This window comes from Eutrigla gurnardus, assembly GCF_963514095.1.
Source record: "Eutrigla gurnardus genome assembly, chromosome: 2".
NCBI lineage: Eukaryota > Metazoa > Chordata > Actinopteri > Perciformes > Triglidae > Eutrigla > Eutrigla gurnardus.
Genome location: NC_139916.1, coordinates 25293533 through 25318006, shown reverse-complemented (window position 1 = coordinate 25318006; position 24474 = coordinate 25293533). Strand labels below are relative to the sequence as shown.

At 41.8% G+C, this 24474-nt stretch overlaps 1 protein-coding gene across 2 annotated transcripts in view; it reads left to right on the top strand.

The window, feature by feature from the left end:
• Window positions 1–24474, top strand: part of hdac11 (histone deacetylase 11) — a 33251-nt gene that overhangs the window by 2247 nt on the left and 6530 nt on the right. For both annotated transcript variants that reach the window (XM_084030857.1, XM_084030856.1), the window contains exons 4-10: window positions 1791–1891; window positions 4744–4860; window positions 9976–10018; window positions 12263–12339; window positions 13219–13281; window positions 20808–20904; window positions 22630–22808. In XM_084030857.1, the coding sequence (XP_083886983.1) occupies window positions 1791–1891; window positions 4744–4860; window positions 9976–10018; window positions 12263–12339; window positions 13219–13281; window positions 20808–20904; window positions 22630–22808 (677 nt within the window). The remainder of the gene's footprint in view (window positions 1–1790; window positions 1892–4743; window positions 4861–9975; window positions 10019–12262; window positions 12340–13218; window positions 13282–20807; window positions 20905–22629; window positions 22809–24474) is intronic.

The window sequence follows — 24474 nt, the reverse complement described above, 5'->3', positions numbered from 1 at the left end:
AACGGCACGCCTCCGTTGCGTGATCGTTTTCGTGTGGACGGCGAAAACGCTGACGTCATCGCCCCGCTCCTCGACCCTGACTTCTTCCCCAGCGATGTCTCGTAACAACAACAACAACGGTGGCCTCTGTGCTCGTAGCAGATATTCTGCTCCTCTGTACGACGGCGTATCAGGGCCACTGTATGAAAAAAAACGGAGCCGAGAGAGGGGGGCGATATTCCGGGGAAAAGGTTGCAGATATGCTACTTTATTACGATGCTAACAAACAACCGCTAGCTAACTTCCCATGAATGTAGGCATTTATTTGTCTAATTAATCCATCCCAACGTGTGACAACGCCTCGTCAAGGTCCTTAGGGTGACGGCTGTTGGTGCTTATTGTTGGTTTTATTTATACGGGCCAAATTGTCATTGTTTATTGATCGGGTGGTCGGGCGGAGATTAGCCGTAACTCTCACGTGTTGCCACAGCAACGGCAAACATCCGGTCACGCTCCGTCTCTTCAGTTTTCAGTGGATCCGTCTGGACACAGATTTTCTTGAAACGACGCCAAGGCAAAACGGAGAAAAAAAGTTTGTTTTGCTTCGTGTGTACGGGGCCTAAATGTTAACCCTGTGATTGACTGGCGTCCTGTCCAGGGTGAACCCTGCCTTCGCTCAATGACAGCTGGAATCGGCTCCAACCCCCCCGTGACCCTAAATACAGGATAAGCGTTAGACAATGGATGGATGGACTTCTGAGTCGTTTACATTAAGGCTGGTGATTCTATTCAGAAACACTTTATATTATATTACTTGAAATCCTTGTAACATACCTATAGTAATGAATAAATAAACTGCTCTGACATAAAAATACAAAATGTCATCTGTGGCCGTGGCAGGACTGTAAAAACCCCGTCCACTCAAAAATCATTGGGGCAGAGAATGTAATTGGACGGTCTGCCTGTCTGTCAATGCTTACTTCCTGATTACACTCTGCCGACCTCGAGCACCCGTTTGGCGTTCTGGGGGAGCGGCTTTGAACAGAGGTCTGAACGAAGCCCCGCCGGCTTTTTAAGTTCAGCGATGCATTCATAGTCAAAATCTCTGTGGTTTTTCCAAATGACCCACTCTGCCTTTAATTGGCTACATTCCCCTTTCGATCTTTTTTGTGTGTGTGTGTTGACATTATTTTTTGAATATAGCCAGCCTCAGAATACAGTGTGAACTGACCCACATGTGCAAAAGAACCAATTTGTGACATGCAGCACGAAGTCGTATGGAAGTAAACGCAGAGGCAGCTGAAGCCATATTTGCGGTTTCATTTCAAAGTCCTGCAGTGGAAGCCTTTTTGTGGATCAGTGGCTGCTACTTCTGTACAGATGTGTGTGTGGAGGCAGAGCCGGGAGGCATGTTGATCTAGAGTGATGCATTCCTGCAGACCTGTCTGATTTAGGACCACACATGAAAGTCGCCCGGATCAGAATTGAAAAGCTGTTCATACTGTTCAAAATCGACGAGTCAATTTTTCTGCTGGTCCTCAGACTTCCTCCCACAGTCTAAACACATGCATGCTGGGTAGATTTTGACTCTAAATTTCCCGTAGATGTGAATGTGATGTTAGTTGTTGACTGGACAGTTTGGTGCTAACCTGGGAGTTTGATTTTAGATGTTCCAACTTTTTCTGAATTATGTTGTTTAGTACAAACGTTGTAAAACCTCTGTCACAGTCCAAGTTATTCATGTACTAACAGCATCATCTTTTCATTTCATTGTCGTACTTGACTCTAATGAAACAATCTGTTTGTCTCAGAGGAGGAGTTCATCAGTGATGGGGACATCGTGGAAGCCCGTGAAGCTACGGAGGAGGATCTGCTGGTGGTTCACACCAAACGCTACCTCAACAGATTAAAGGTAGATTTTGCCTCAGCACCGCCCCCTTTAGTGCATCTCTTGTTTTATCATTAAAATGAAACGTTACTGCATGTTCTCATTTAATAATAGCATGACCGACTACGTTTACATGCACACTCATATCCCACTATTATAAATATGTCATTAATCTGAATTTGATATGGGTCATGAAAGCATCATATTCTGTTTGGATATTCATCATTATTCTGAAAGGAGCATTTTCTGATTCAGACATGTGAGATTATTATATTATTGTGGTGTTAGGAGCATTCTTTGGACATGTATACAGCATATTCAGAGTATGCCCACAATTGGGGTTTTTACGTCACCTTGTGACATACGACCTCTTTCCTGTTAACGTCCAGCTGTGGGTGTTGGACCCAAACAAACTAGCCAACAGTTTACAGGAGCAGAGATGCCGGGCCAAAAGAAAAGAAGGAGAGACACACCTACTTTTAAACATTATGATGGACTTGGATATCAACAGCTTTTGGTATATTCACCAATATCGCAACGCCAGGCGGTGATGAAGGGATGACAGAGGGAAGTTGTGTTCACACACTCCAACAAGTTCACCACCGCTGGCAATTTAAAAAAAAACATATTTTGCTGCGAATATCTAAATGTCACAAGAAGCTGAATATTTGTTGCCAGTAAACATAGTCGTTGTGATTCAAACCAAAGAGTTTGGTGTTTCTCTGATAAACGTCTCCTCTATTTGACTTTTTCCATCTCGTGTTGCAATGAAACAACAGAGCAGGGGGCTCTAGTCAAAATGCAGTGGATTGTCCCATAGAGGAACTAGTCCTCCATTCAAATCAATCATGCCAAGCATATTGAGAAGATCTCCTCTCTAGGTCCTTTGAGTCAATAATACATTTTTTACTTTTAATTAATGGGCCTAGGAGTTGGTCAGGATGCTGGTTTCATTTTCATTGGGAGGCTGCAGTTCAGTTGTTTGGCAGTTGGAATACAGTGAGACGTGGTTGTACATCTCTCATCAAGGAGTGTTGGCTGCATCTTGGTACATCTAAGGGCTCAGTAGAGGTATCTGTTCAGTCCAAACCCACATGGCCACATATCGAAACATAGGTTTTACCTCCTGTGTGGCTTTTTGTTTTTTTTGCTTTAAATTTTTTTATTGGCAACCAAGAAGTCAAAAATAATGAATCACAATCAAATTAATCATAATTTACCAATACATTTTTTCAATTTATATAGATTAAAAAGTGTGAGAAAAAAAAAGAAAAACAAACAAACAAAAACAAAACACAACACAATAAAAAACAAACAAAGTGGTGGTGTACAGATGTCGTAAATCTCAGTAGTCCAGAAGGAGGGAAAGGGGGAAACAGATTGTAGGCAGTTGAGGACCAGGCGTATACAGTCTGTATGAGCTCAAACTCACCCTTAAGACACTTAAGTTCTCTTGAAAGAGGGTATCCTGCGTATCTTATTAATTATCTCTCTCCATAAGAGCTGTTCCTCATTACGCTTTTCCAGAAGATTAGAAGCAGCTCCCTCCAAAGAGATTGTCTCGAGGAAAGTTTGCAACCATCTTCCCATTACCAGATGGTCAGCATTTTTCCAATTGGTAGCGATGAGTCTTTTGGCCGTCATACATCCCGTTATTATAATTTGTTTGTGATCTTTGGGCCAAGATCCAGAGGCCGTATAATTCAATAAACAAAGTACTGGGTCACAAACAACATATTGACCAATCATTCCACCCAGGGATTGTGTTACACTTTCCCAAAAGGATTTTATTTTTGGGCAGGTCCATACCATATGAAAAAATGTACCTTTTTCTAGTTGACAGTGCCAACATCGGTCAGAAACAGAGGGGTTCATTCTATGAAGTCGAACAGGGGTAAAATATGTTCTATGCATAAAATTAAAGTTTATCATTTTGTTCTTAACTGATTTTGATACTTTGTGTAATTCTTTCCAAATCTGTCCCCATTCTTCAATTCCTAATGAACTGCCCAAGTCAGTTTCCCAATTTCTTTGAACCATATTCCATTCATTTCCTGTTGGGCTGTTCTGTTTAGAAGCAATCTTATGTTTCTGTTTGACCATAGATTCAAGTATAGTTTCAGACTCTGTCACTGTGGGTATTCTAACCACTTCACCTAGGTAAGAAGCCAAGTGAGATCGTATTTGCATATAAAATAAGTAATCCTTGTTGTCAATTCGATATGAATTTAAAAGTTCAGCAAACGATTTCAGTTTTCTGTCCCTGGGATTTATCAAGTCACCAATAGTTCTTATACCCTTACTTTCCCAAAGTTCATTTTTGAGAGGTTTGCCATTCAAGGTAAATTTATAGTTGTTCCATAAGGGGATCTTTGGAGAGTTATTGACTTTAAAGTTAATCATCTCTTGGATTTTTTTCACCATAGAGCAAGAAAAGTTAATCAGAGGGTTGTCGATTTTATTGCATATCGGAGCATACCACAACCCTTGTAATGAAAGCTTATCTTTTTGTATATCCAATACTTCCTGTTCAATGCTTTCCCAGCTAGTATCTCTAAATTCAGCTCCGTAACCCCACTTCAAAGGATATCTAGCATTAAATGCTATATAGTATTTGTATACATTTGGGAGGCCGAGGCCCCCTGATCCCCTGTCCACGTACAGGTTTTTTATACTGACCCGAGGGGACTTGTTATTCCAGATAAAGTTTCTGAAAAGAACTTCAACTTCTTTGAAAACATTTTTATCTAGAGTGTGGCTTTTTGTGCTTTCAGTCAACCGAGGTCCATATGTGGTTTTGTTTGGCTTATAATCGAGTCACAGCACAGAGAAAGGTCTCTATATTCTGACTTGAATTGTGTTCATTTTCTCTGTAGTGGTCTATGGTGGTGGCGACGATCACAGAGATCCCACCTCTGGTGTTTCTGCCTAATTTCCTGGTGCAGCGGAAAGTGTTGCGGCCTTTGCGGACCCAGACTGGAGGAACGATAATGGTAGGTTTCTGAGAGGCTCATTTCCTCCTCATGTGTCCTCGTGTTTGTAGCTGAGAGTATTAACCTGTTTTGCCTTTCTTCCTTCTTCCTACACTCATTTGTCAGAGGAAGATAAAGAGATGATGTTGTGTAGTGTACCACGATAAAATATTGTTGCGATCCACGACTGTCTCTGTTGGCGCTGTCACATAATACAAGCTTCTGCAGGTGCGTCACAGATAACACAAGCAGCTCCCAGCAGCCAGACAGATCATTTCCCATTTACTAATACACAATTTGAAGCATGTCCACAAAAGCGACCTTTCATTTCTTAAATATTTAGAGATGAACGTTGACTCAATTTCTCATCTTACTCTTTTACTTCACTAGGGTATTTCGAATACATTTGAAATTTAATCATGTGAGTCAGGGGAATTTAAACTCTGTAAGAATAGCAGGGAGAGGGTGGGATGCATGCACCAAATATATATCCATATTTCATATATTTGTAATTGGGCAACATGGTCAAAAATGTTCACGTCACAATAAATGTCAAATCAGTATTTTATTCAGGTTGAAAGGCTTTTTTTTGTTTTGGTGACTTTCTTACACGCTATTCAGATCTGATAGTTACTTCAGCTTAGCAGTTGGGAAGCAAATATATTCTTTAAATAATGTTGGGCTTGTACATCCATCTTTTCCATGTCATTGCACCAACACCGTGGCCACAGTTTGCTTTGTCATCCAAAACGTCCCTCCCCTCCGTAGATTACTATCTGTTCGCTGTCTGTCACTGTCATCGGCGCTACATCCCACTCATGGCATTTAAGGGAGACAACAGAAAGGTGACTGTCGTTATGCCACTCTTCATGGTGTTTGAGATCTACTTCTTCTTCTCCTTATTCTTATATTGCTGTGTCAATGCTCATTTCCATTTATATGAAATAATTCTGAAATGATATTCATGTGCGTTCACAGATATCAAATGTCAAAGAGAAAGGAAAGATTTTCAAAATAAAGGAAATAAAAATAAATTGACGAAGAAAATAAATGTTTGTATATGAAATTAAAGATACCTTAAATATTAAGTGGCTAAGAAAAGAGACATAATTCAGATAAGGCAGTGTGGAAGCATTGGGCCTCATTCACCAAGCGTTCTTAAGAAGAAATTTGTTCTTAAACCCCACTTACGCAGTTTTCACAAAGATTCTGCATTCACCCCTTTCATGGGCATTTACATGCTAATTAACCTGCTTTCAATTTACGAAGATAACAAAGATTTAGGTCATTTAAGATAATGGTTTTAGAACACGTCGTGAATCCGGCGTAGGTTTGAGCTTTCTTAAGAACAAATAAAAAAAAAACGTAGGAAGATATTGGTGAATGAGGCCCACTGACTATTACCTTCATGTTGTCTATGATTTTACGAAGCTTGATCTATTTATACCAGAGATTTTCAGAAAATTAAGTTTGAACCTTTTAGAGAAAGGTGTAACCTCGACTGTCCTTAGCTACACAAATGTACGGGCTGGGAAGAACCTGAACCTCCACCACAATTTACAGTGCTGCTTGCTGACAAAAATCCCATTTTTTTTCCCAGTTGATAGTTTCACTAGCGGTAGCGATTAGCCAAAAGCGTGTGTCCCGGAAGTTCCTTTTAACGGTTCTCCAAACACACCACAAAGTAGGAGCCCCCTCACTGTGGGTGCAGTGTAGCAGATGGGGACGGATCGGATATGTGGCCCCTACTGGCCGAGGGCCAGTGAAGAGTAGTGAGTAGGCAGTCAATGGCAGTAGAAAACAGGCAATGAAATGTGTTTTGAGAAAGTGTGCGTCACCAGACTGTGAGATTGGACAGACACAGAGTTGCACTCACTCACTGACACATGCACGACCAAATGCATGATCCTCCTGGTAGAGATAATAATAATATCTTTGACTCTGTAAATGAGATTCATAAGTAGATTCTGTAGTTGTGTAGATATGCAGCATTGCTCTTGGTGTCATTGCTTTATCTCTCATGAAAAATGTATTGCGTTGCTTATATCTAGAGATGACATTTAGTACACAGTAAAAGAGACACTCACCTTGTTGAGTAACCTTTAGAAACTTTACATCTCCTTCAAGCTGTGCATTTTATGAGGAAGCATTATCAACAAGTTGTACTGCCAAACAGTTTTATAGGATATAATTTGATGTTTTATGCAAATGTTTGGGGGGAATGCAAATTTTGCATAGCCTAATCACTTTGTCCTTGCTGAAAGAAGAAGACTGGACAAGTGTGTGAAGTGAACACCTGTGAAGAGAAGGAAGCACCTGCTGAGGGGGAATGACTTCCATGGAAAAACTATTTGATAGAAAAATAGCAATAGTTCTTTTGTTGGAGCTCCAGAAGTGACCTAAATAGGAGCAGGACCTTCTCAGGCTGCTGTTGTGACTAGTCACTATCTGATCTTAAAGCAAGGTTGAGTCAATGTGAGACAAGGATCGCACCAAGGTATTTTTTGACAAAAAAGCATCGGCATGGCACAATATGATAACCTCATGTCACAATTAGCCTGGTCAAAAATATTGAGATTTACAATATTCTCTGGATACTCATCAAAATTTGCATACAACTCTTAAAATGGCACTAAAACATACTGGAATCACTCTATTTATTGAGAAACAATCGTCTTATGCCCAGGCAGGTATCTGTTGGCTTATCATGAATGCTAATGATCTGTCGAGTATTTCCAAGAGAGGAAAAAAAGCAGCCAGATTGATCTTACGTGGTGAGACAACATGCACTCAGAGAGGTGAATCAAACATGTACAAGATCCTCATGTCATTATGTCAGAGAAGAGAAGGAAAAATTAAATCAAGGATCGTCTGCCTTGCAATGGTTCATAGATGTATGATTCATAGAGAGAATGCTACAGAGCAGAACAGGAGTTGGCCAAGGACACTGCCCTGAAGTTTGCCAGTGGAGGGGGGATACATAAAAGATAGTGAAATTGCAGCTGTTGTGGATTTTATCCCTGTCATTATGCCAAATGGTAGCAAATGAAAATTTCAATTTACGTAAGAGGCACAAACCCAGCATGTTGAGTTCATCTCCCGTAGAAACCTGAAAGTGATTGTGTTGCCTTCATTTCTGTGATCAGAGCCTCTCTCTCATGTAATACCTCAAGTCATCTGCATGGCTTGAATGTTTGTTGGGGATTGTTTGTGAGATTCCTTCCAACTCCGACTCTTGATAGATTTTGTCCTCTTTGTGCCGTTTACTTTATTTTCAGCGGTGCCTGAGGAGAATAGGAGCCATCTCTACAAATCTTGTTATGCAAAAAGGAATCAGAAGCTAATGCGATAGAAGTGTGGCTGGCCGCAGACTGAACATGAACTGATCAGTATTATGCAAATAGTTCTGCATTGTATGGTTGTCATTGGGTGAACTTGATGCATCGCAAATTATATCCAAAGGTCTTTTCGACCACAGCGATGCGTTCAAGGACAAAGATGGTTGATGGATTTGTGTAGATGCAATAAGAAGGCTGTTGTGAAATCTGCCTGCTATCACTGCTTACACTGAGCGCTTGTTTTCCCCAGACAGAGAGGAGTGTCGGAGCCATGGCTAGACTGTGTGCATACATGCTGAAGTGTGTTCATGCTCATCCATCCATCTAGCCATATTGACCTTTACACACATTCTACCCAGCTCATATCTCCTCTCCTCAGCCATCAGACGCGCTGGATATATATTTCTCCCCCCTTTAGTTAAATCTTGACCCGTCTTGAGCTGCTGCATGGAACAGCGTTCCTCTGTGAAAATAAAAATCTTTGAAGGGAGCTCACGTCTCAGTTATTCACGATAGATCTGATTACATTTTGGCTGAAAGTTACAGAACTGCATTCCAAAGACTGTCCTTTATTTGTGAAGTGCAGTAGATAAGCCGTTTCTTAAGAGGATGAGCCAGTGGAGCAACCAGCTCTAAATACCCACTTCCTCATGCGTAGCCATGCACACGAGGATTAGGTTGATCAACCTGTGAAACAAACACCACATGTCTCTCTTCTCTCAGGAGGAATGTTCTCCGGGGTACATTTCCCTTATAGTGGGTCTGTAGGGGAGTAGTTTGAGGTAAGGTGAAAGTAAGGTGAAAATGTGTGTTGCCCTACACTGTTATTCTTCTGACATTTACATCTAATGCAAATTTAGCGTACTTTCCCTTTAATTTTTTCCAAAAATGATCTCAAGCAAATGACCCCGGCTCGACATTAACACTTGCACACTTGACCCGGCATGTTGAAAATAAATGTGGTCTTTATTAGAGGCTGGTATTCAGTTATATGGAAATGGAATATCTTCATTAATGATTTTGATTCACTGATCCCTGATTCTCAGATGAGCCAGGCCTGTGCAGAATCGATCACCGGCGATCGCCACACAATGCATGCTGGTTAGCTTCGTGTTGGACTTGATACTGACATGCTCATGGACACGTTTCAAGCACTTCAGGAGCAGAGTTTCTGTTGGGAAGAGTAACTCCCTTTGCTCCCGATTCATATCAGCCTCCTCCGCTCTGTTTCAGGACTACGGACAGCGCCCGTGGGATTTCAAGTCTTTGATAACAGCAACCAGTGACTTAGCAGCAGCTGGGCACAAATGGACAAACTGGCTGGGATTGGCTAATTTGACTGTTGAATTCTTCATCTGAAATCCATGCTGTCTCCTTTCATGGAGCCACTTTTAATGTCTTTAAGACAGCTCATTGGCTTGTAATTAGAAACCTGATTACTGGGATACTGGCACTCAAAATGTCTCAGTAGAAGCTCTGTATGTTCCCTTCATGGCTAGGGGGAGACATTTACAAATAGGAATTAAAAGCACTAGATGTGCTAAACACATACATCATTTGAAGGGTTTTAGCCTGATTAGAGTAAAAAATGCATCACCTTGAGACATATTTCTAATTTTCTAAAGAAATTGTATTTCTTTTCTGTTATTCAATAAACACTAATCATTTCTGGTGAAACGCAAAAACCACTCTATTATACACTGCATTTTGTGGTTCATGAGAAAAAGGTTATTTGCTTTTATAAATGTATCTTTCCCATGATTGCAGAAATGGAACTGAAATATTTTGTCTTCCACAGGCAGGAAAACTGGCTGTTGAACGAGGATGGGCTGTGAATGTTGGTGAGTAAGTTTCTTGTCTACGCATACACATGGATAGGAAATGAATCCCTCTGCACTCAACCGGTATAATATTATATTTGTGTTATATTTCATATTATTTAATTTCAATATAGGGCTTAAAGTATTCTCCGGCAGGAAGCTGTAACAAATCTAAATAAAATAACATAACTTTACATATTAAAAACAAATTACTAGCCAATCAGAAGAGTAGGGCGGGTCTCGGCAACGTGTTCCTGTTCTTTGATTTCAAAACAAAATCGGAAAAAACTAAGAACAACTTTGTTATTTCAACCAATTCTTGAATTAACTCAAAAAGTTGAGTTGACACAAAACAAAACAAAACAAAACAGTGTGTTGTCTGCAACAGCCCATTTATAAAAAATGTAAAAGTAAAAAACGAATCTGCTTAATTGTGTGTGTGTGATTTGATCACACAGTAACAAGCAACCCACAAAGTGCATGTGCTGAATCAAATGTTACTACATCCTGGTCTTTGGACGTTTGTGACGGGTCAGGTTTTTCATGAGAAAAAATCCAAATGTTCCACCATTAAAATAATCAAAAGTGTTCTTACTTCTTCTGTGTCAATATCATATAGAAATAAAACTATGAGCCGGACTATCACTGTTGGAATCTTGGGATGGGAATTGATTAGATGTAATTAATATCAATGCTATTATCGATTCTGCTCATCAGTCTGATTCCTTATTGATTACTTTATTGATCCCTGATCAATTTTCTGTGTGGAAATAGACCTTCACAGGTCTTCACCATCACCACCGCTACGTTATCTCTGAGAATGTCTGCCTGATAACAAATAAAGGGAACAGGGGGCATTTCAATTACCCAGATCTAGTACAAATGCCTCTCCCTTCAATGTTCACATCATAGTTGTTCCATACCATACCAGAGCACACTTGCGCCATGATATACGCCACATGTGTTAAGGTTGCCACGGCTACCGTTTAGACACAAGCTATTCCACAAGCAGATCTCCAAGGCAGTCCTCTCCCACTCATGTAAACCTGCCTTTTTTTGTCCAAATCCTCGTATGTCGCTCCACTTCACATTTGAGTTTGAGAACCGTTTCTCAGTCATCAGAAGTAAGCAGATCTGAGATCTGAGTGTCTAATCTGTGCTGTGGTGCATCTCCCCCTTTAAACTGATCCTCAGTCTCAAAAGTATTGGTTCTTCTAGACTGTACAGGAAGTGAGAGAGAGCGAAAAGGAGAGGATCATGTGAAGCCAATTTCACATTATCTAAACTTTCCATTATATCATGTCAATAGTTTAAAAGATGTCTGTAAAATAGAAATGTGTTGCCTAAATAGCATGCTTTTCCTAAAATACTGCTGGTTGCTTGGTTTTGGCATTTCGGGTCCGATGCCTGCAGCGAGCCGTGAGAGCATCAATTAACGCGTCTAACAAGGCGTGTCATTTATCACTTCCAGTGCGTTTAGGTCTTGTTAGTAAAATGTTGATTAAATTCATGTCGATGCCATCTTTGCTTGGGGAGGAGGGGGACGGGTGGGAGGGTAACCTTTACATCCCCCTGCCATCTTTGGCGTGGAAAAAAAGCGCGGGTCATCCTTTATTCCTGCCCTCCGGTTTGTGCCAAGCAGGGAACAAAAAAAGCTGCCTCAGACTTTTACTTTGTGCCTCGTGCTTAGTCAGCGACTTCACGCCTTCTGTTGATGAATCAGGCAGAAAGATTGCACTGCATCAATAAACAGGATTTTTATAAAGATACAAAGGCTATTCAAATCCACCTGACATCTGCATATTGTGTATGTCAACACTAGGAGGGGGTTGAGGTTGAGAGTGAGTAAGGCCGGGCAATAAATGGTAATCATATTTCACCCGTTGCCCTACTGGCCTTTATTATTATTCTACTCTGTTCTCTAGTTTAATGAACATAAGCATATCAGGGCAGAGGGGAGTATAACTCTTAACCTGAATGAATGCTTATTATCCCTTTTTTTTTCTAAGTCTCTTTTCATCCTTGTACTATACGTTGCAGCTCTTTAAGCGTTTAAGTAGCAATTGAACGGTTCCATTCTGGTGTGAATACACTCATGGTTGTACCACAGGGGAGCAGCAGTCATTTTCATAAGCTGCAATAAACTCAATAACGGCCCAGGACCAATTATGGTTGTTTAGAATAATAGACTTCTCGGGTGTGCGGTGACCTGCTCCGCTCGTCTAATGGCCCTGACAGTGAGCCGGTGGATTTTCTGTTTCCCAGGAGGAGGCTTCCACCACTGCTACAGCGACAAGGGAGGGGGCTTCTGTGCCTACGCCGACATCACGCTGGCCATCAAGGTGAGGCTGATGTTGTGAACAATGTTTGTTTAAACGCTGGCTCTGTTCCCATGCAGGGAGGAAGAATTCACTTAGAGGTCCATTCAGTTCCCTCACATGTTTTAATGGTCGCCATGTGGTTCCATCCTTGAAAAGGTGATTTGAACAGGTCACATCTTCTTAGGGTTTTTTCATTTTTTCAATAGCAACTACTGTTAACAGAATCACTACTAACTGATCAGACGGAGTGTGTTTTTGCAGTCTGTGAGGGCTTTTTATAAATGTTTTCAATGAGTGCTGCTTTTGCGTTGCTTAGTGCTGCACATTTTTTCTGCTCTGAGCGCCTCGCCTCAAGTGGAAACGCCCCCACCGTCATTGTATTTTTTTCTCAGTGTGGTGACTTTTGTTGACTTAACCAACTGTGGTTACCATCTAAACCGCAAAGAACAAATTTCAATCTCTTTCACAGCTTTCTTAACAAAAAGTAAAGGAAGACGTTTATATTTCTTATGTGCACTCTGCTCATCGGGGGGTTCTCATCGGCTACTGTTCAGCAAGCGTTACATAGATTTGCTTCACAGCTTTTTATATAAATGATCAGCTGATCTTCAGCTTTGCAAGTTTGGGTTTATGCAGGCAGTGAGTATCAAGGCAGAAAGGAGTAAAGTGTCTCCTTGCAGCTGTTGAACAGGTTCCGTTCAATAAAAGTAAGTGTAAGAAAGACTTTCAACTGAATATGAGCTTAACCAGCCAGGTTATTGTGGATGTTTCTGTACTTCAGCACAAATGTTCTTTAATATCAAGGTTATAGGTTTGACCTTGCGACCCCTTAGAAAGACTCTGAACCTTGAATGTGTCATCTCCAGAGAGAAAGTAAAGCATTTCCCATTCATCCCTCAGTTTCTGTTTGAGCGAGTGGAAGGCATCTCCAGGGCTACCATCATCGATCTGGATGCTCATCAGGTGAGCCGATACCATTACCACTCTCTCTCTATGTGTCAATGTGCAGCACTGCTTAGGAGCTGACATTGATGACAAGATAGCCCCCCTTTTATCACCACATCAATCAATGAGGCTCCCTGCGGGCCAAATTGGCCCTTACTGTCATATTCAGTGGAATGTATCTAAAAATGTCTCCACTGGCAAACAACTGAGTGCAAAGCAGCTTTGGATAATATTGGACGATCACTGGCAAGTCTGCAGTCATGTCAGCTACTTGTATGGGCTTGTTAACACTGTAATGTGATGTGTGTTTGAACAAAATGTCAAGTACACACAGCACATTCTGTGCTTTTGTATGAGACAGTTTGTAGCTTCTTCAAAAGCAGGGCCATAAAGGGGGCTGCACTGCCACTTTAGCTATATAAGTCAGTTTTATTATGGCCTGTAGACGAGGAATAGTAACTGATGGCTGTGTGTTTAGATTAGACTCAGTAGTGGAGGTGAAATGCTGCACTATATTTGTTTGGAACATATGGACAAGATCTTACACATTGCACCTTTTAATCACAGTATTTGCAATTTGCCTTCTTGTACATCACCAATTCATCACACAGCCCTATTGGATATCTGCATTGTGTGTATTCATGGGATGATCTGGGGACTGAGGAAATTCATCCTCTACTATTGTTGCCTCATACGTTCATCTTGGGTTGCATTAGTCCTTTTCTTTTTTGGCAGAAGTTGTGAATGGGCGTGTCACAATCAGATAAGGGTAAGAAGGCAAACATGAAGTTACAGACTGACAGGTGACTCGTTGATTGGACTTGATGATTGTCATCTTGCACCATCAGGCTTACGTGAGGAAATTCAATTCTGGTGACTGACACCAGTTAATGCAGCACTTTAATGTTTCTGATGTGTAGGCTGGGCAAGTTTACTTACACAGCAAGTGTCGGCAACAAGGCAATTCAAAGTAACCTGACTCCCGCCAGATGAATTTCGTTCCGCCTAGCTCCACTCAACCATCTGGGATCGCTCCATTGGAGAGGTGTTTCAGAAGGCTGGGCCTTATCAAAAATCCCTGCATATGATTGGATAAGACACTTGTCCGTCATCTTTATTGACGTGCTACTTCAACCACTCACATCGAAGCCAACCCGTGACGCTGATGAGAGCGACGCAGGGAAAATCAAAACAGAACAGCCGACATCTTGGATATAGCAGCAGTGCAATCAGCAACACAACAACACGGATGAAATAGCAGCATCAATGTTGACGCTTGCTTGCTCGATGCGAGCCGCCATTGTTGTCTGAATCAAAACAGTCGCTTCTCCGCTACGTCACATCTATGAAACTCCCGCCCTGCGTCCTGATTGGCTCATGCATAAAATCTGGTGCCGAAATCACTCCCAACGGAAGCGATCCCAGATGGATGTGAGGAGAGCTAGGCGGAACGAAATTCATCTGGCGAGAGTCAGGTTAAATTCAAAGTGCTTTACATAAAAAATCAAAATCCAAAGGAGGAAGTGCAAATGAAACACAATATAAAAAGTTAAATAGAATTAAAAACAGTCATTTAAGAGCCAAGATTACTGAAAATAAAAACAAGCTAACACAGAATAAGACTGAAGATAAAACGTACAGTGCAGTGTAAGAAATGATCTAATAAAAGGCAGCAGCAAGCAGAAACGTCTTCAGCCTTGATTTAAAACACTTGAGAGTTGCAGCCGTTCTGCAGTTTTCTGAGAGCCTATAAACTGAATGCTGCTTCTCCATGTTTACTTTTAACTCTGAAGTATATAATGTTGTTTGATTTGTACATGATTATAAGTATGTTTTAATTAACCACGTGTTATGATTCTTAATGGTAGAGGCAGGACTTGACAACAGCACACTTCAAGGTGACTAGTGCAAATGCATCATGACACAATAAACAATCATACTGTGGGAACCTTTTAATTGACTTAATGACCTGAAAAATGACACGTATTCACAAACTGCCTCCACACTCTGGACTCATGAGGCCCAGCTAATCCTGGACCAGGAAGAACCCAGGGCCTACTGCACCAGGAGGAATCAAGGACCCACTGCACCAGGAGGAGCCCAGGACCCACTGCACCAGGAGGAACCCAGGACCCACTGCACCAGGAGGAGCCCAGGACCTACTGCACCAGGAGGAACCCAGCCGTGTTGGGTATAGTTACTTTGGAAAGTAGTTAATTAGGTTACAACGTTACCATCAATTAAAGTAATCAGTTACGTTACAGCGTTACCTGTGAATAAAAGTAACGCGTTAGAGTACTCATGCGTTACCAAAAATTAAAAGCCGTTTGCAGCGCCTCGCACATTCTGCAACTTGACTAACACACACACACACTCCTTTAAACGCACCGAGAAGTTGTGACAATGATGAATAACGTCAGTCATCCAACCAAATTAACTCTGCAGGATAACAATAAAGACAGTTAGCAATATGCCACATAGCGCTTTATTCATTTCTTTGTTTTTTGATCACACAACATATGAATCAAAATTCACACCTACCCAGCCCAGGTAGCCTATATATGAGCACCAAACAAGATTAGCTAACTCCTGATTTTTTTTAACCCGAATGCAGTTATGAAAGTGCATGAAGTGTGCTTACTTGTAAACACAATCTGAGGTAAACAGGTAGCAGATTCAGATCCATTTAGAAATTAACGACCAGTCAACGACCTAACAGACATTTTAACAGCTGCCTCTATGTCGAACAAAAATGATAACAGGCTGAATAAAATCGCTCACTGGCACACAGGCAAATGACAAATAGCCTAATAGCCGAACTAAACTACTATTCAAGTGTCACAGGCCTAAATTCACTTTACCATCATTCACTTACCTTTACTCTTCAAAGTAGTGATTAAAACGTAGCAGAAGAAGATTTTCGAAACGTCTGTCCGACAGTCGATTTCTCCTGGGAGTAAGAACACTGGAGGAACCCAGGACCCACTGCACCAGGAGGAACCCAGGACCCACTGCACCAGGAGGAACCCAGGACCTACTGCACCAGGAGGAACCCAGGACCCACTGCACCAGGAGGAACCCAGGACCCACTGCACCAGGAGGAACCCAGGACCTACTGCACCAGGAGGAACCCAGGACCCACTGCACCAGGAGGAACCCAGGACCTACTGCACCAGGAGGAACCCAGGACCCACTGCACCAGGAGGAACCCAGGACCCACTGCACCAGGAGGAACCCAGGACCCACTGCACCAGGAGGAACCAGGACCCACTGCACCAGGAACCCAGGACCCACTGCACCAGGAGGAACCCAGGACCCACTGCACCAGGAGGAACCCAGGACCCACTGCACCAGGAGGAACCCAGGACCTACTGCACCAGGAGGAACCAGGACCCACTGCACCAGGAGGAACCCAGGACCCACTGTACCAGGAGGAACCCAGGACCCACTGCACCAGGAGGAACCCAGGACCCACTGCACCAGGAGGAACCCAGGACCCACTGCACTGGCATATTATCTATTTATTATGAGCAGTGAGTGAAAAGGCACCCAGAGCATGATGATTATGAGTCAAACACATTTTCACCTTAACAGTAAATGTTGCACTTCACCTAAAAAACAAACTGAATTGATCCTTGACCTTTCCTACTTGTACAACACACACCACGACTATGTCTGTGTGTGGACTCACCTCTATGTGCACTCTGAGGTACTGTTAATATAGTTCACTGCATTAAATCAAAAATAGATTCTAAGATTTGTTTTCGAGGCTCGTAGTAAAACATAACTTAGCCTGTCGTGAGCCCGCTGGTGTGCGGCGCCACCTGTTGGGGACATGCTAAACACATTTTTGGTAATGTCGTGGTCGGGCTTGCTTGCCGCAACTCTGGCGCAGTTGAATCCAGAGTGGAGTTGTAATGAGCACAGGCCCCACCACTATAATTAAACACGCTCCACAATATGTTGGAATCCAGTTAAACTGTACAGTACAAACAGTAGTGATGAACTATTTTTCTACTCATATGATCTTTTAATATATATTTCTGTGTAAAATCGACATTGAATTGACTATGTGTAGAATTTCAATCCATCATCCTGTCATCTGGTATAATGGACATTAATGACAAACACTGTACTTTCCTTCTTTTTAGATGAAAAAGGAAAAGTTCCATTTTTTGTTTGCTCCAGTCCTCTTGCCCTTCTTTTATTGTTTTGTTAAGTAGTGATGGATGGTTCTAGCATTTAATAGCCTACATATGTGTGAACTTGAGAGCCAGCAGCGGCTGACACTAACAAATGGCAGTGAAACAGCAATCTTCCCTGTACAGTATGTGGGAGAGAGGATAAGACTAATAAGACTGTAGGCAGCAGGAGCTCAGACAGTATATGAGCTGATTTATAGTCTCGGCCTGTTTTAGAGGTGGAGCAGAGCATTCACTTACATGTTGATTTAGTTACCGTCTCCTGTAAGCCTGGATGAGCCTTCAGTGCAATATGAATATATGTTTGTTCATCCAGTACACTGAAACAATACAATGCTCCCAGTGGTTTACAGCGTTTGTATGGACTAGAGAGATACCAGTGTATTGGTTTTACTATATACAGCAGTGAAGCATTCTGGCAACAATGATGCTGTCAACAATGTATTTCCCCGTCATTACCGTGATTAATGACAATGTGGCACCTTGTGCTAATTTTACTGTTCATTCTACATGTTTGGGTTTCTAAGACAACATGTTTACACGCTACAAGCGTCATCTATCTCAGTGTTGCAACACTGTGAAACCAGGCTGAAGTGCCTTAAACTTGCATTGTCTCGACTGGCCATCAGGGGGCGACTCCCGATTGCAAAAGGAACTCTGATTGCATGGAAGTCAATGGGACTTTATTTATTATCTCAGTAAACATGCATTCATGGTCTCAATCTCTAGTTCCAAGTCTTCTTCAATACAGCAAGATGTTCATTTAGTAAAGGATGGTCAGTTTAGAGTCAGATAGACCATAAAGCAGAATATGCTTTAGGGCGGGGCTACCTTATGATTGGCTACCGTGGCCTTGCTACCGTGGCTACCATGCTGTCAATGCAATTAGCTGTAAACTTGACCTTGAATTATGAAGCTAACTTTGTTAACGGCTTCACACCAGAATCCAGATGGATCCAGATCCAGTAAGGTTGCCGCTCTGATGTTTGTGTTCATCAGATCCACCCGTCACTCCTCCACAGTCCAAATATGGTCACTTCCACTCACTGATTGCCAAAATTCAGAGAGCACTACATTTTACAAGCTCCACCCGCGTGTCCACATGAGTCTCTGTTCATAGCAGCATGTCTGAGGCCTGAGCAGGACAGTTTTACAGCTGAACCATACAAGAGAGGAAAACATCTGAGTTGAGAAATCGGCTGTACAGTGACAGAGTCTTGACAGTTTGATTGGAGTCACAAACTGTGATCAACAGCTGCGTTCGAGACTCCTCTCCACTGATTGGTCGCTTTTTGGAATCTTGCAAATGTCATTAGGAGCTCTAAGAGGAAGCAGAGTAATCTGTTTAGAGATTATCTGTCTCATGCGCTACTGTCGGGATATAGTTACAGTTTAAGCAAATATGACAAAAATATATGTTTAATGTTATCAACTGCAGCAGGAATACATAGCCAAGTTGTTTTTTTACATTAACAATACACCTTGTTTTTCTGTGTTTTTGCATTCAAATCCCAGAATCACCTGAAACGGCTGCCAACTAAGCTTTCAGATTATTACAAAAAAAAACAACATTGTTGTTTTAATCTTGACACAAACCTCCTCAACCATTAGAAAGTCAAAACGGCGTCTCTCACACTGATGAAAAGTGGTGAGCTGCTATGCTGTTAATATTGTTGTTAATATAGTCTAAAAAATAATTTTCTATGCCAGCAAAAATGATTTTGTTTGGGGAAAAAAAGATCAGTTCTGTGCTCAGTGAATGGACTTGCATGGTTGCCTTCTCGCCGACTTTGTCTGAGCGACTTGAATGAACACAGGCGACCTGAATAGTTGTTTGCAGATTAATGTTTCTGCAAAGCCAACAAAAGAAACAACATCAGTCAAAGTGCAATTAGCTTATCGTCAAGATGCATGTGTAAAGCTTGCAAGCCATCAGTTTAATGGAAGGGTTCGACAGTTTTTTTACTTGGCATGTTTGCTCGTTTTATCATTATAGAAAAACAGAACCAAGGGGGCAGCTGGCTGAAGGGAGACCTGATAGTTTCCTACTTACTATTCATAGTGTATGACATTTTCAGTAAATGTCAGTATGAAACACGTTTTCTGTTTTCTATTGGAAGACGGGACGTATCACCGGTTTAAGTGATGGCTGTCTGATCTTCACTCAGCTGTTAGCTATGCAGCAGTCGGGTATCATTTCATCTTTATTCATTTTCGCAGTTCCAGTGGCCTGGGGTTGAATGACATGGGGCGAGTTGGGGTCACTCGTGAAAGAACCCGCATCGCTGGTTTACATGTCGCTTGCTGTTGGGACACAACTTTAAAATCCAATCCAGTCTCTGCAACCGAGTTCTCTGCCATCGCACGCTCGTTGTTGATCTTTTCCTTGTTCAGCTTGAACTAATGTTACATTTCATTATAAATAGAAGTGATGTTGTGTGACCCCCATCATGCCATGCCTTTACTGTAAGCGTGGCCACATTCGATTATTGATCTTTGTATCAGAATGTTTTGTACATCTCAAATGTACTAATATTTGAATTCAGAATATCCGCCCACAGCGTCGATAAAGCGTGGGAGTCACTGTTTTATTTATTTGTAAGTTCACCGTTGCATCTGCCAATTAAAAACAATGCTTTACTTACAACAAATATATTTTGTAAAATGTGCGGTATGTAACCGATGAGCGGGTTGACTCCCTGATCAGTTTGCTTCCCCCACAGTTCCACTTCACTGCACCGTTGATGGCTGTAAGAACCAGGGACACCAACACAATAGGTTTTTGATTAATGAACAATAAACAATGCTGATCTCCTCCTGGCTTTACACTTTACACACAAACATGGGGGTGGTATCGATCTCTCTGCAAGAAAGCAGACAAAATGTTATTTAATATCTGAGCTTAGGATCATATCGCCATGTGTAGGTTCATATATATTATACAGTCAGTTGGGCATGATGTTTGTTTGACCCATACAGTCATCCTAAAATACTCAACACTGTTCTTGGCACAATGGCTGGTCTCCTCCTGACAGCAGCCAGACACTTTGGGTGACAAGTGGAGGAAGAGAAATGAAAATGACAGCGTAACCATTTTTAAATAAAAGGATGCATTTCTAATATGTAATATCTACAGTCAACGGGACTATTTATCCCTGATCTAGTGCTGCCAGTCAGCCCGGCGTGTGTCAGGGAAACTACTGAGTGACAGCCGTGTGGACCTCGGCTCAGTGAAGTGATTTGTCCGACTGTCAAGTTATCGTCAAGGATAAAAAAAACAAAGACTTGATGTTTGAAGGACATTATTTGTTTTTAAATGACAGTTGTTCTGCTGTGTTGTAGGGAAATGGACACGAGCGTGATTTCTTGGACGACAGGCGAGTGTTCATCATGGACGTGTATAATCGCTACATATATCCTGGCGACGGATTTGCCAAACGTGAGTGACAGCAACTTTAATTTCTTTCTCAAACTTTCTTTTTAACCTTCTAATTCCTCATGTTTACATCTCGCGTTGCCACGAGCCACTCGCCCAGTAGAAACGCTGCACGGTGGAACAGTTAGTTTGGTTCAGTAGAAAGAAAAATGGATCCTACATGAATCTGCTCACAAGGTCTGTGGATAATCTTGAGTTATCGGGTCACGATTTCTGGAAACATTTTTTTCAAATGAACACTTTATGGGCTTTGAGCACCACAAGCCGAGTTCCATTATAGTGGAGAGGAGGCTGACAGCTGATATCTCCAACACTCGGAGTCTTACACCGACATGGACCTGCTTTTCTGTCGTGCTTTTCTTAACTTTTTGGCTACTCAAGGCGCTTTACAGTACATTCAGTCTATTTACCCATTCACACACATTCACACACATTCACACACTGATGGCAGAGGAGCCACCTGCACATCAGGAGCTAATCTCATTCACACACATTCAAAAGCCAATGGTTCAGCCTTCTGGGGCAATCTGGGCTTCAGTATCTTGCCCTCAGGATGCAGGCTGGAAGAGCCGGGATCTCCGATTGGAGGTAGACCCGCTCTACCTCTGAGCCACAGCCGCCCTACCATCTAAAGGATCTATACTCATAAATAGCACTACAGAGGACCAATATGGGTTTTGGATTTTGGAGGTGAACTATCCCTTTTAAAATATATGCTGCACTCTGATGTATTCGGGCATTTAACTAAGCCCCACACTGCTGTGGACGCCTGGTTGGAGGTTGAGGTTGGAGAGGAGGGGGGTTGCCTCCTCCACTTGCAGCCCCTAGGTGTCACTCAGGGCCATTATTTTTCCGCTGTGATTTCTTTCTGCACTCCCTCTCACTCCATTAACACTCAGCAGGAAATCTGTCATGCAGGAGTCAATGCAACCGTATGCAATCACAACTTTTACACTCACTAATCTGTCTATACATTAAAGCTAATCTGACAGCAACCACATGTTACCATTTTGTCTCAGTATTAATAATTCTCTAGGCATGAAAAGTCCCAGCCCTGCTTATTAAAATTCTCCCGCATCTTTCGGGTAACTTATTCTCTGCAACACATCTCGTCTCTAACCCATAAGAAAGTGAAATAAATGTACATTCTGGCTTGTTTAAGATAAAAAAAAGACCTCACATTTCCATTCTCCTTCATATTTTCTTCCTCCAAGACACATTCATTTCCCTGTACCTTCAAAGACCAAAGCTTAAAGGTTTTTTTTTTCAAGTCTTCTTGAAAACCTAGCAGGACGAGCCTTGAAAATCTACCAAGAAGTCTGTTTCACATGCTACTGCGTTGTTCTTTCCTGCGTTTGTGGCTTACTTCTGTTTGAATTTCGAAGCATTTGGTGTGCTAATTAACCTTTTCATCATTTGCCATTAATTATTGGAAATGTACACACTAAGTAATTGATGCACGGCTGCAGATTTACATAGCGGAGTGTTCTGTATGTAGAGAAACACAATAAGCTACCTGAACGTTTCATCACAATTGACAGGGCACAAATTAGTTTTTAAGCCTTTACTGTGCCTGGTGCATGGAATACTGCTATATATATTATATATACAGTATACTATATATATGTGTGTGTGTGTTGGTTGGTTGGTTTGCTCCTGCAGCTGTGTTTCGTGCTGATGATCAGTGTGGATGATCCACAATGTCTCCGTCTCTCTCTGTATCTCCAGGAGCCATAAAGAGGAAGGTGGAGCTGGACTGGGGCACCGAAGACTCAGAGTACCTCCAGAAAGTTGAGCTCCACTCTGAAGGAGCGCTGAACGAAGTCCGACCGGACATCCTGGTCTACAACGCAGGGACAGACATCTTGGATGGGGACCCCCTGGGAGGACTCTCCATATCCCCACAGGTCAGGACACACTGGCAGTGACAAAACATCAGCGGGCTGCAAGAGCTATTGTTTCATTGCCATATGTGCCTTTGGACTGCGATATAGTGGATGGACATGTGGGAGTTGAATTGGGGGAATTGAAAGTCCTGGAGAGCAGCAGGGTACCATATATTTTACATAATCTTTATCATTTATAGTGGATTATCGGTGTATTTTCTTGCCACATGTGCAGAGAAAATAGACCAGACACCAAAACTGTCGCTGAAGATCGCAATTTCTACGAAAATCATGGTGCTTTGCGGTGCTTTCTTGCGTGAAAAGTGAGACACGCTGCGTCTGTCTGCAGTCTGCAGGGCGGTCACCAAACACACCTGTAACAAAATCTCATTAAAACTGAAGAGGCTCCACCTAGTGGTACTTCCACATACTGCAGTAAATCGATAAACATTGTCTGACTTCTGCATTATCATTTCATATTATAAAATTAGTTACATTATCCATGGAGGGCAACCATAATCCATTGGTCATTTACATCCCTGGTTTCTACACAATATCATCTTTAGCTTTTTCTCAATGATTTGATGTTTCTCACCAACATTCTGTCTTGAAGTTGGAGTTCTTCTCCTCATATATTTGGAAAACAGGCTTGTACTTTGTTTCGAACATAGTTTCTCATCTGTTGTACCGATGAATCAACGGGGAGAGTTTCATGTCCCACAAAGCCTTGGAAGTTCTCCAATCCACTTTGCCCTCTCTAACATCGGGAACCTTGTATGGTAGAAATAACTCTTCCCGTTTGGCAACTCTGCTTTCTCTCTTGCTCTCTCTGCATATTTCCTACATCCACTATCAGCATAATATACAGAGAGATTGTTTGAGAACCACTGAACCATCATTTAAAGGTAAATATACTGCAAAAGTGCTTTCAAATTAACCCGAAACTGAACTATAAATTGTATTGATTTTTATATTTTCTATAGCATTACATACAGAGATGGAGGTGACAGCAATGTGTCGCAATGCAGCTGTTAAAAGCACTGATTAGATGGGTGTTGAAGATTGAAAGTGAAGAACACCTTCAGCTCAGTTTACATCTCTGTTTACTCTGAAGAAATCCTCTTATGAACAAATGGTGACATTTAGTATCATGTAACATTCTATCAAGCCAAGAAGACTTATGACACATAATAGAACATGGGGATCATTTAACTCCATCATCGTGTCCGAAGCCCTTTTACACTTTCACAATTTATTTTTAATTTCAGATTCATGACTTGAACAACTGGACACACACTGCTAAGCTGCATCTCAGATTAATCTTCAGGTTCCCAGATTTCGGATGATGTAGACCACTTCTATGTGGCCTCTGCCGTTGACCTACTGTCTCCTCCTTAAAAGACAAAGACGGGTTTATGCAGGACTCCGAGGGTTAAGGGATGGATCGTTGATCTGCAGTGCTGTGATGGCAGGAGATATATGTGAATGTTGAAGTGGCAGACTCAGTGGGGCAGGACACATGAGCACTTTGTGTAGCTCATATTGGCAGGACATTTAAAAGCATACTGAGAGCTGATCCGCATGAGTCAAATTTGGATTTATTATTTCCTAAGCAGATATATTCTGCCAGTGATCCTTCAAATTCCAGAGAATAATTGGAGCAAATAAAGCGAATCTGCAGAATGTG